General features: G+C 47.1%; 1 protein-coding gene across 1 annotated transcript in view; it reads left to right on the forward strand.

The window, feature by feature from the left end:
- The first annotated feature begins 1,145 nt into the window (after positions 1-1,145).
- RCOR1 (REST corepressor 1) overlaps positions 1,146-12,929 on the forward strand; it is a 104,464-nt gene continuing 92,680 nt past the window's right edge. Inside the window, exons 1-2 of the mRNA XM_053928083.2 lie at positions 1,146-1,695; positions 1,769-1,828. Of these exons, the coding sequence (XP_053784058.1) occupies positions 1,392-1,695; positions 1,769-1,828 (364 nt within the window). The 5' untranslated portion in view covers positions 1,146-1,391. The remainder of the gene's footprint in view (positions 1,696-1,768; positions 1,829-12,929) is intronic.

Raw genomic sequence — 12,929 nt, forward strand, 5'->3', positions numbered from 1 at the left:
TACGGACCTCCAGAGAGGTCACACACTCCCCCGCCCCCCACCCCCCATCTAGCTATTAAGTCACCCTTAGGCCGGCCGATGGTCAGTTTCCAGAGCACGGATGTTTCGGGCTGGGTCGTGGTCTCCCTCGCCGTGCCCGGCGTGGTGTGGGGGAGACAAGACAGGCAGCAGATCCGGAAAAGTGGCTCTTGCCTTGGAGGAAGTTGACCCTCCTCCCCTACCAAGGCCTGGGATGAAAATAGCTTCTTCCTCTTTACCCATCCGGGCCCCCAGCCCATTTCTCTAAGTCCTCCTCCCCATATCTGCACGTGTTCCCTTCCCCCCGGGACAATTCGGCTCCTTCGTCGATCTCTAAACGGCCATCAGGATGACAGAGACCCTCCTGTCCGACCTCTGGAGACACGGCGCACCCCACAACTCGGGCAATTACGGTGACTTCCAACCTCCCCCCACCCGATTAGCAGAACGCTCCACCACGCCGCCAGCTCCCACACTGCTTCCATTTCCTCCAGGGGAAACTGTCACCTAGGAACTCTGTCCTCTGTACCAGGGCTCTCCCGGCCCCGCTACACCCCCCAATCCCTTGGGGAAAGTGGGGGCGCAATTAGTTTCTTTCAATTAGTTTCCCCTCTTTGTATAGCCCCATTCAAACTGTGGCATGTAATCCTCCGCGCGAGGGGGAAAGTAGTCCCGACCTTGCATTCAATTTGTGTCCTCGTGTCGAGCCTATTTTACTTTTTGAAGCCGATGGGACCCTCGGTGGGGCCCTTCGAGGAATAGGGGGGGGCCGAAGCCGCAGAGGCTGCGCACAGGTGAGGATGTGGGAGCCGTGGCAGAGGGAGGGGGCGGGGAGGGCAGCTAACTCCTCGCTATTGCCTAGAGAGATGGATCATGGGGCGTAGAGAGATTGCAAAGCTCAAACCACGTACAGCGGGCGATACGCGTCAACCGAACCTGACCAACGGAAGCCCGAGCCCCCTCTTCGCTCTCCCGCCCCGTTCCCCGGACAGACAGGTGCACCGAGCCAACCGGGCTGCCGCTCTCCGTCAAAATCCCACAAGAGCCAATGGGGCCACGCGGGGGCGGGGCCACTCAGGGGTTGGGCTGCGCGCGGCTCCCAGGCCCCTCCCCTCCCTCCCGCCCGCTGTTCCCGGAGTAGTTGGTGCCAGTGAAGTGCGGCCGGCGATGAGAGCGAAAGTTGCGCTCGGCTCGGCGCTGGGGGCTTAACGCGGCCCCGCGCTCCGCCCGCCAGGGCCGACCCCAGCTCGAGCTCGCGCCCGCCGCGCCCGACAGGCCCCCGCTTCCACCCGCAAACCCCTCCCCCTGTCCCGGCGCCCCCTCCTCAGGAGCCGGGGGTCCCCGTCATTTTCGCCCGGCCCCGGCCCCCGCCGATGCCGACCATGGTGGAGAAGGGCCCCGAGGTGTCAGGGAAGCGCAGAGGGAGGAACAACGCGGCCAGCGCGGCCGCCTCGTCCGCCGCTTCGGCCGCCGCCGCCTCGGCCGCCTCCGCTTCGGCCGCCTCAGCCGCCGCCTCGGCCACCGCCGCCTCCTCCGCCACCTCGGCCGCCTCGGCCGCCGCCGCCGCCCCCAGTAATGGGCAGAATAAAAGTTTGGCGGCGGCGGCGCCCAATGGCAACAGCAGCAGCAACTCCTGGGAGGAAGGCAGCTCGGGCTCGTCCAGCGACGAGGAGCACGGTAGGTGGCAGCCGCCCCGCGCCGCCCGCGCCGCGCCCGCGCTCGCTGACCGCCGTGCTCTGCTTCCCCGCAGGTGGCGGCGGCATGCGGGTGGGACCCCAGTACCAGGCGGCGGTGCCCGACTTCGACCCCGGTGAGTAGTGCCCGGCCGGCCGCCCGGCTGGGGCCCGAAGGGGCGGGAGCCCTTGGACAACTTTCTTTTTGTGTATTCGCCCTGCCGTCCGCGGGGGGAACAGCAGGCGCGACCAGGAGGGAAGCACAACCGGCGTGGGGTGCCGGCGCCTCTGCCCGCCGGGAGGGCTTGCCGCCCCCCGCGCCCCCGGGACCCGAGGCGGCCCCGGACGGCCACCTTGGCCTGGGGGCCCCGGCTGTGCCGAGTCCGGACGAGCTGCGCCCCGGCCAGGGGGAGGGTGGCCGCGCCGGAGAGTTAGCATCCCGCGAGCCCGGACCCCGGGCGGCCTCGGACCCCGTGCTCCACTAGCGAGTGCTGCCCAGGGCCTCTCCTCGGGCCCCGGGGCTCCGAGCGCCCCCACTCCCGTCGCAGCCCGAGGGCGAGAGGCGCCCCGACTTCCCAGATCCGCTCCTGGGGGGGCCGCCTGCCGCAGCCCTAGGACCAGGCTGCAAATGTGTGTGCAGTCTCCCTCCCCCTTGCTTTGGAAGGAAGGGGTTATGGAGGAATAGAACCTGCCCACGCTTGAGCCTCACCGGGGACCTCCACCCGAAGCGCTCCCTGCACCCCAGACCGGAGCCTTCACTTCCTTCGCTGCTGCTCTGCGGGGAAGCAGATTTAAAGCGGTACCAGAAAAACCCAATCAGACAAAGGAATTCGCCAGGTTCTAATGCAGGAGATTCCAGCCTGTCTCCGTGTGCGGCTGTCTTTAAAGGTTGTTGGCATAGAAAATGTTTCAAAGGACATGGTGTTATTTAATTTTTTCCGAAGTAAAATTCAAAAGAGAGTCATGTAGAACTGGAGTTAACAGACCTCCCGGTTGGAGGGCTTTCGAGCCGGAGGTTCTCTCTGTAGGTTATCCTGCTAGTTTCTTTGAGAAAATAAACGCATAAATGCTTCTCTTTGGAAACAAGACTGCATAAAACCGCACGGATCTAGTCGTGGTACGAGGCGGGTGCTCCCCAGCTGTTACTAAGGTGCTGAACTCCGGGTGTTCTTCGAGGTGAAAACACCCCGGGATCCCTGAGGGAGCTCTTGGGCTCTCTGGAAATAAAGGACCTTTCCCATGTGTGCCATCTCAGTTTGGGTTAATTTAGGGAGTCTGACACCCAGGTTTGTATTCCGTGTAGACTCCCGTTGGTGTTTTTGATAGTTTCCCCTTGCCCCGCATCTTCCTTTTTTGGCAGTCACTTCCCATTTCCCCGGGTGACAGGACGGGGCAGGAGACCGGCGATGCTCCTCCGTGCGTGGCTCCTCCATTCCTGGGTTGGCCACCAGGGGAAGCATACTGTTTTTTGGTTACAGTTGACCCTACCTTCATTTTGTAGGTCAAGCCCATCTTTGTTTTAATATACAGAACATAAAGCAAAGCTTGTCACCAAGTTACAGCCCCCACATAGTGTTACAGATCAGCTTGCACAAGTGTTTAGTTTTAGTAAGTTGGTCAGTTTTTGGTATCTTTGGGTTATATGCATTAGTTTTGCAAGCTCTTTAAATATGTTGGATGTGACTAAGGGAAAGAGCGTATTTGATGGCAGCCATAGGAACTAATTTCTTCGAAGTATTGATGTTTAGTGCTGCATTGTTAGTGATGAACCTAACTTTAGCGTAGTTCTCTTCTTTTTTAAAATTTAATTATTTGTTGATTTGAGAGAGAGAGAGAGAGAGAGAGAAACATCAATTGGTTGATTTTTTGCTCCACTTCTTTATATCTCCTTGGTTGATTGTCTTGTTGTACCCTGACCAGGGATCAAACCCACAACCTTGGCAGATGGGGATGACGCTGTAACCGCCTGGATTACCCAGCCAGGGCCTAGAGCCGTTCTCTTTGAAACAGCAAACGTAATAGGATCATATTTTGAGCTGTCCTTGCATTTTTGGTGGGATTGGTACAAGCGTATATTTGCCAGAGACCTGCCATTCAAAAAGTAAAACATTATAGATGTGCTGCTGCATAGTTTTACTGCCAGTTGATTGGGTCCTGGTATTAACATTTCCAAACTTCCTGTTTTGTGTTTGTTTGAACCTAGAAGGGCATCTGACTGCTATGAAAGCATTTCAGACCCTGTTTTGCCAGTCTGATCAGTGGGACACATTCCTAGATATTGCAGGAAATTGTGGGGTTTGTCTCCTAGTGGTTTTTTTTAGGTGTGTTCTCATATACCTTAACATCTAAGGGAAGAGACGACTTCCATTTTTGGAATAGAAATGGTCACTGTGTTCTTTTCATGGAACAAGACAATTCTTTTTAAGTCTTTAGACTTAAGACATTCTTTCCCTGAGTACAAGTTAGGAATAGTATGGATTAAGTTGTGCTTGTTACTGCTTTTTCTTCCTCCCTGCCTGAGTTTTTTGTTTTTCATTTTTCTTTCTCCCTGCCTGAGTTTTGAATGCACCTCTCTTTCTTTCTCTCTACCAGAATTTGAACAGGTAGGTGAATGTGAAGCTCATCGGAAGGCATTTTTGCCCCTGTGGTAAAGGTGTGTGAGGGGAGAAGTGGATTGTAATTTTTAAGTCAGGTTTTATTTACCCATGGTATCCCAACTTGACCCTATTTAGCTTTAAAAGCAAATGATTGAAACCTGGACCACCTGGTATTCCCCATTAGTCCAAGGAAGACTCCCTTCTGTCTGTCGTTCCTCACAGCCCATCAGTGGACTATGACGTGACTTGGTAATTAAAATACCATACATGTTTATAGCGATAGAAAAAGTTCTGTCAATTAGACTGAAAAAGGAAGACTGGCATGCAGTTCTGCACCATTAACTAGGCTCTGTTCTCACGTGGCCTCTTTCCAGTCTCAGTGCCACAGTGCGTGCTGAGTTGTCATCGGTTTCCCCTAAAATTTAGTAGTCACAGAGCAGAGAAAAGGAGGCATGCTCAGTCTGTCGTCCTCTGCTTGGTGATTTTCTGCAGTTGCAAAGGATGATTTGTTTTGAAATGAGTAGTGTTTTCTGTACAAAAATGGGAATGTTCCCAATAGGCATGCAAAGGAAGAAGCCGTGTAGCCCCTATATTTTTTTGATGGTTTGTTTGGTGGTCTTTGTTGTCTTTTAGCTGGAGGAGCACAGGCACAGGATTTGGGGGTTGACTTGAGCTCTTTGTTTTCTGGAGCAGGTGTTACTGTCACGTTCTGTCCTGAGTTGGTTTTCAGTGTCACAGTTCACTGATAGTAAAATTAAGACTCTTACAGAAGAGAAGATGTTAGTGGTAAATGTTTTTGTGGTAAGGGGCCTTTAAACATGCAACCCATATTTGAAACATTGATTCTAATAGGTTTAGTCACATTTGAAAATTGTGGTTGTCATCTGCTCAAATACCACTTCAGAGTTGACTGGTATTAAAAGTGTGTTGCATTTTAATGTGGAATAATTTTACTGAACAGGGCATCTTGATCTGCTTTTCATTTCTTTTTACTGGTGGTTCTGTGTATCCCTTTGAACACATTATTTTCTATGCTTTAGTTTGAGTGTAAAAATCAGTTTTATGGATACCCTAAAATTCAAGTTCTGGTGAATGGTTTGTGATTCACACACACCTGAGGTGCTGTTCCTGTTCAGTGAGTGGTCGGGGTAGTGAGTGATCCATCGCCTTCATCAGGGCGTGTGGTAGGAAGGCCCCTCCAGTGGGTTGCCAGAGACTGCGCGCCCTCCTCCGTGACTAAGAAGGTGACAGAGGTAGAGCTGGTCATTTTATCCCCAGGAGCCTCCGTTTCCTCAGTCGTGAGTCAGGGTCCTTTCTTCCCTTGCGGTCTGTGATGATGTCAGTTGTAGTCGCCTTTTACATTTCATCTTACTTCAGAGCAATGTGGACTAGACTCCCGGAGCTGGGCTGTTAGAACTGTGAAACCCGCGGTCAGATCCTGCAGGGCCTCTTGCCAGCTGTTTGTTGACCCTGGGCAAGCGACTTCATTTTTGCCTTCGTCTGTAAAGCAGATCATGGAACTTCCTCGAGAGAAGGGACCAGTGGAGTTAATACTCCTGAAATGCCTAGCACGGGGCCCGGCGTGCAGCGAGTGCTGCGGGAACGTTTTCTGCTGTCCTAGCGGTGCCGGCACTTCCGTTGCCAGGTAGTGGTCCCCGCACTGCCTGCTTGACTGCATAGGCAAGAGTGGATTGTAACGAAGCCGTTGACTTGAATGCAAATCCTACACTGAGATGTTAGAAGGTGATTGCTTTTGCGTTACATGTACCTGCTGCAATTTTGGTAAATTCCTGGAAGAGAGAGAACTAGTTCAAAAACATTTAGAAAATGTTTTAGAAAACATATAGTAGAAAAGAACACTGAGTTTCCAGAGAGAATAGGTGAACCTGTTCAGATCAAGGTTCTGGATGTACAAAAGAAAACTTGAATCCATCTGTGGGCCAGGCACGTGAAGGTTCTGAGCTAGGGAGTTTTTTGCTTTAAACGTGTCTTTGAGAGTTAGTACTGTTGAGACATGCTCTATCGCAGTGGTACCCTTCCACAGGTGATGGTTGTGATGAAAAGGTTAGCTGGTTGAGGCTGACCGTAGCAGAGTTGTTTTAAAAGCCTTGTTAACGTCATTTGTACTGAAGAGATTTAGGCTTACTCTTAATTCATTTTCCTTGGCATTATAAAGTTCTGTGGGGCAGTTTAGTTTAAAAAGGTCTTGGAGAGGAAACATCAAAGTTCTATCCAAACTACTGTATTCCAGTTTATCAAACTTTTTATATTTTCCTCTTGCTACAGAGATTGTTGTAATTGACTTACAGGTTAGCTAGCCCTCACTTTCTTAGTCTTTCTCAGAGGTTCTTCCATGCATAATTTAAAAGTAAGAAATAAGGCTTCTGTTTTGTCCCCTTACTCTAAGGGACAATGTGATCTTTGCTAAGGAGTATGTAATAAATATGTATGTTGGAAACAGAGAACTTGAAATCACTTTCTGGTGAGACTGACTCTGTAGCAGCACAGTAGGAGTCTGAGAAAGGGAGGAATTGGGGATGAGACGCTGATTTCATGATTTGGACTGAGTTAATAATTCCTACAGCATTAAATAGCAATTGTGGAAAATTATCCTAGAAGTGATAGGGAGGGATATAATTGCAATATAACAATTTTTTCTGTTTTGTGTATTGGAAGTTTTAATAATACATATATTCAACCTCTGGTTGAGTTTTATGGTTTCTGTTGATTTTTAAACATGCAATATTTTCAAGTTGATGTAAGGTGGCAAAAGTGTTTTACTAAAATGTTTGAGAGAAATACACATTTTAAAATAACATTAAAGTGTCATTTAAATGAAATGTTAATACCCCTAAAACTCCTATTTTTTTCAAAGTAGTCAAATTCTTTAAGATGTGGATCTTAGTAAAAATGGTACTGTAGACCTAATTCTTTGAAATTTCTGAATTTCCCCCCCCCCTTAAAGTAATGAGAGAAAATTGTGATGTCCCTATTCTCCAGCCTTCCTGTGTTCTAGACAAGGAGAGTGAGACCGAGAGAGATAAAGTGACTCCTGTGTCTGTCTGTCAGTGCCCAATTATTGAAAGTATCTCAAGGGAGACTTAGGGCCCTGTGAGGCCAAACTCCAAACTTTTATTGTTTTATTTTTTAAAAAAATTTTAAGGTGGACAAATAATTTCATTTTGTGCATGCAAATACATGTTGAGTATTGCAAACTTTTTCCATCAATTTTCTCTCAAACACTGAAAATCATGATGCTCTACTCTGTGAGCCGCCAAAGCTAGCTCTCTTCACTTAGTCCTACAGCAAAAAAACCTTTCATTGTTTTAGAAGTTTCAGAACTTTGTTACTGGGTGCAGTAACCCAGATAAAAGTTAAACTTTCAAATCTGAAGTGACTAGCTAGTTATTGTGGATGTTTGAATGTCTTTGCAAATTAACATAAAGTAGGATGGAATTATAAAAATAGATTTGTTAAAAAAATGTTCAGAGAGAACAGAAAACACATACAGCACTCTTACGTACCCACCACTGTGATCACACACTTAACATTCAGCCTTGCGTGCTTCAGGTGCAGCCGAGGCTAATCTCTCCACTCCCTCCTTCACTACTCGGAAGTTGGTTTATTTATTCCCGTGACAGTTTGTTTGCATCCTCTGAGAAGCCGATGTTGAGATTTATATGTGCAAGAGATTCATGGGTGTCAGTGCCTGTGCAGGGTAAAGAGGGGAGGAAGAAGGCGAGGAGGTCAAAACCTTCAGACTGGGTGTGGGTGTGATACCTGTGAAGGGAAACAGAACAGGGAGACTGATCCTGGATCTGGGGCCAGGACTGCGGTGCAGCTGGGGAAGATTTCTGCCAGAGCAGAGATTGTTGGAAGCGTCCATTGGGCAGAAATGGCCTTGCTGTACTCCGTCGTTAGCCTGGCCTTGGCATTCCTGCTGCCGTGAATCCCTAAGGTGCTGGCCTGCTGGCTGCTGGCCTGTCGGCTGATTACATTACTCAGCACTGTCCCTCTGAAGGGGGATCTGAATGGCACCCTCTGAGGCCACCAGAGTTCCCAGGCACCTTGTCGTACTTCAGTACATTATATGTGTGATAAACAGTATGTGTTGTGTTTGTCAGTCCTTTTCTAAAAGGAACTAATTGTGCATGTAGATAATGTGCACAGATTATTTGTACGCTTTGGTATTTTCCAAACAAGTCCATTTCCACTTCCCAGCACCATGAAGCCTGTGGGAGCTAGTGGTGTCTTGTACTTCTGCTCTCCTAGAGGATGGTCCATTGTTGTTTGAGCTGCTGGTTCAGGTCTGTCTTCTGCTAACTTGTCATAGCTGAACGTGGTTCTGAGTTTAATAAGAACACATGCTTGGTGTGACTGACTTTCCTTGAATAGACATTAAAAAATATTTATTTATTTTTAGAGAGAGGGGAAGGGAAGGTGAAAGAAAGGGAGAGAAATATCAATGTTTGGTTGGCTCTTGCTGGCTCCCCCGCCCCGGGGGATCTGGCCTACAACCCAGGCATGTGCCCTGACTGGGAATCGAACCAGTCACCCTTTGGTTTGCAGGCTGGCGCTCAACCCACTGAGCCAAACCAGCCAGGGCTTCTTTCTTGTTTAAAAAAAAATCTTCACCTGAGGGCATTTTGTCATTGCTTGTATTTATTTATTTTGAAAGTGTTTCTTTATTTTTAGAGAGCAGGGAAGGGAAGAAGAAAGAGAGGGAGACAAACATCGATAGGTTGCTTCTCGCGTGCCCCCAACCAGGGACTTGGTGGTAACCCAGGCAGTGGCCTGACTTGTAATCGCACCTGTGACCTTTCGCTGTGTAGGATGATCCCCAGCCCACTGAGCCACACCAGTCAGAACTTTCATTCCTTTTAGAGAGAGGTGAGAGAGAGAGAGAAATAGAGACATTGATGTGAGAGGGAAACATTGATCAGTTCTTCGTATGCGCCCTGGCTGGGGATGGAACCCACAACCTGCAACCTTTCCGTGTATGGGATGACGCTCCAACTAATCTAGCCTCACCAGCCACGGCTTGCTTTGGTATCATCATCATCTTCTTTCTTCTTTTTCTTTCTCCTTTGTTCTTCTTTGTTCTTCATTTTTAGGGAGAGGGGAAGGAAGGGAGAAAGAGAGGGAGGAAAACATCAATGTGTGGTTGCCTCTCGTGTGCCCTCTACTGGGGACCTGGCTCACAACCTAGGCCTGTGCCCTGACTGGGAATCAAACCAGTGACCTTTTGGTTCATGGGTTGGCGCTCAACCCACTGGGCCACACCAGTTGAGGCTTGCTTAGGTATATTCTTAAAATCTTTTAAAAATTGGGGTGAAATTTATGTAACATAATAACCATTTTAAAGTGAACAATTCAGTGGGATTTTGGATATCCGGTGTTGTACAAACTCCACCTGGTCTAGTTCTAAAGTGGTTTTATCGCCCGGAAGAAAAATCTCATAACCATTAAGCAGTTACTTCCCATTCCCCATTCTCCCAGCCCCTCCTACACCGCTGATGACAGTACACAGAGGGCACACTCAGGTATGGCCGGCTGCAGGCCGTCACCTTAGTCTGCCTGTGCTGGGGAGGCACTTGAGGAAACCAGGAAGAAGTTTTAGGCAAAATGGGCCTTTCAGCTAAGTTTTAAACCAGAGTTTCTCATTGTTTATGATTCTATGGTGTTTATTAGGTTAAAAGTTAGTATTATATAATATGTAAGCAATAAATGTTTCCAAAATTGCTTTGAGCTCTGCCTGGTGTGGCTCAGTGGACTGAGTGCCGGCCTTAGAACTGAGGGGTTGTTGGTTTGTTTCCCAGTCAGGGCACATGCCTGGGTTGTAGGCCAGGCCCCCAGTTGGGAGCGTGCGAGAGGCAACCCATCGATGTTTGTCTCCTTCTCTTCCTCCCTTCCCCGCTCTCTAAAAAATAAATACATAAAGCCTTTAAAAATACAGAAAAATAAAAATTACTTTACAAATTCAAATCATTCTTGAAAATTTTAATCTCGATTTTCTTTTTGTCTTTAGCTCTGCTGTTCAATAATGTAGCCACTAGTTATATGTAACTATTTGGATTTATTACAATTAAATGGAAAATGCACTGCAGCCACACGAGCCACATTTCAAGTGCCTGGCAGTCCTGCTGGCTACTGTATTGGAGACCATAAAACGGACATTTTCATTCTCCCAGAAAGTTCTGGTAGCACTGATGCAGTGGTTCTGATGGATTGAGATCTTCCTTGTTTTTAATTTTTGTAATTCAGAAGTTTTGCTTCTTTAATCAAGGTGCATGGTGAACAGTGATATTGGTACAGCTGATAAATATGATAGCTGTGTACTGAGTTCCTCTAATGAAGTATTTGTTAAAATATTGTTACTAAGGTATTCAAAATAAGGCTTCTTGAGAAAGCCAAGTAGAAAGCTTTTTGGAAAATGGAAAGTTTAGGGAAGCTTTATTTTTCGAGGTGGTTACTTAGTGCCTACTTAAACCAAACAGACGGTAGAGATGTGTGGCCATACTGAGGATGGATGTAGGACTTGAACAACAGTATGTCTTCAAAGGTTAGGTTTTTAGAAACAGCCTTATTGAGGTATAATTGACGTAAAATAAACTGTACATATTTAAAATCTACAATTACACATAGGGTGGGGCAAAAGTAGATTTACAGTTGTGAGTACGTGAGTTTATTCTTTTTTTTAAAAAAGATCTTGTTTATTCATTTTAGACAGAGGGGAAGGGAGGGAGAGAGAGAGGGAGAGAAACATCAATGTGTGGTTGTTTCTCATGGGCTCCCTACTGGGGACCTGCCCCACAACCCAGGCATGTGCCCTGACTGGGAATCGAACCAGTGACCCTTTGGTTTGCAGGCCAGCACTCAGTCCACTGAGCCACACCTGCCAGGGCAGTTTATTCTTGTATTATTATTTATTACTGTATTATTTTCCATATGAACAGCTATAAACCTACTTTTGCCCCACCCTGTATTAGGCTATTTGAAGTCCCATTACTTAACTGTTTGTTCTTCCTTTTTTTTTTTTTTCATCTTGTATACTTTTTATTTCTATAGCTTTAAGTTTACGAATCTTCTTTTGCGGTATCTAATCTGCCATTAATCCCATCCAGTATATCTTAAAATCTCAGACATTATAGGTTTCCTACTTAGAAGTTTGATTTGAGTCATTTTTTAAATGTATTTCGTGACTGCTTAGCGTATTCAGTCTTTCCTCTAACTTCTTGAACACACTGAAATACTGTTATAATTGTTTTAATACCCTTGTCCACTAATTCTGTCACCTGAGTCGCTTCTGGGTTGTTTTCAGTTGATTGATTTTTCTCATTATGGATTGTCTTTTCCTGTTTCTTTGCTTGTCTGGAAATTTTTGTTTAAATGCCAGTCATTTATGAATTTTACCTTGATGGATGCTGGATATTTTTGTATTCCCATAAATATTCTTGAGCTTTGTTCTAGATGGTTGAGTTCTTAAAAATAGTTCACGTTAGCCCTGACCCATGTGGCTCCGCAAACTGTCATCCTGCAAACTGAAAGGTTGCCAGTTTGATTCCTGGTCAGCACGTGCCTGGGTTGCAGGTTAGTGGGGGTGCTTTTAAGCTTCGTTAGGTGGGATCAGAGCAGCATTTAGTCTAGGCCTAATTATTTGCTGTGACTGTATACTTTTACTCAATATTCCATGAATTCTGAAGTTTTCCACTCTGGCTGTTGGCAACAGGCGCTCTCCTTGGCAATGTGTGAACCTCGTGGATTGTTCCCTTTTATTCTTCGTGATGCTTCTTTATCCAGAAACCCCATGTATTTTCTTCACAGGCTTGTGCTGGTCAGTACTGTGCTGAATACTCAAGGGTGGGGGGGACCCTTTGCAGATCTCTGCAGCTCTCATTCTGTGTGGCTGTTTCTTTCTGATAGTCTGCCCTACAAACTGGAGCTGCCTTGACTTCCTTGTACTCAGCTTAACCTCCTCAACGCAGGGGGACTGCTGACTTCCCTTGGGTGCCTCCTCCCTAAGCTGCCAGTTGGAAACTCTCTCCAGGCAGTCAACTGGGCACTTACAGGGTTTACTTCATTTGTTTCCCATTTCTCGGGGACCTCTGTACTTTGTTACTTGGTGTCTAGTGTCTTTACAACTGTTGCTTTTTATATTTGTGCAGTTTTTAGTTGTTTGAGACACTATAGGGTAAATGCTTTATGTCACTCCACCTTGGATGGGAGCAAAAGTCAGTCTAGATTTTTAAAAAAGGAATAATAGAGGAATTGGTTATATTTCCTTTTTGTTAGAAAACATTGATATGTATTTATATGTTTTTATTTATTTATGTATTTACTTAATGTTCGAATACAGTTGTCTCCATTTTCCCACCACCACTTTCCCCCACCCACTCCCACCTCCCATCCTCAATCCTACCCACCTTTGGCTTTGTCCATGGGTCCTTCATACATGTTCATTGATGACCCTTGCCCTTCTTATGTTTTCTTTTACCGCTATGCTATTTGATTTCTTCTTGAAGTTGCCACGACTTTTAAACTTTAAAATTTGGGTTTTATCCCTGACCAATGTGGCTTAATTGGTTGGGTGTCGCTCAGTAAAGTGAATGGTCTCTGGTTCGATTCCTGGTCAGGGCACATG

The sequence above is a fragment of the Desmodus rotundus genome, chromosome 7 (genome assembly GCF_022682495.2).
Source record: "Desmodus rotundus isolate HL8 chromosome 7, HLdesRot8A.1, whole genome shotgun sequence".
Taxonomy (NCBI): domain Eukaryota; kingdom Metazoa; phylum Chordata; class Mammalia; order Chiroptera; family Phyllostomidae; genus Desmodus; species Desmodus rotundus.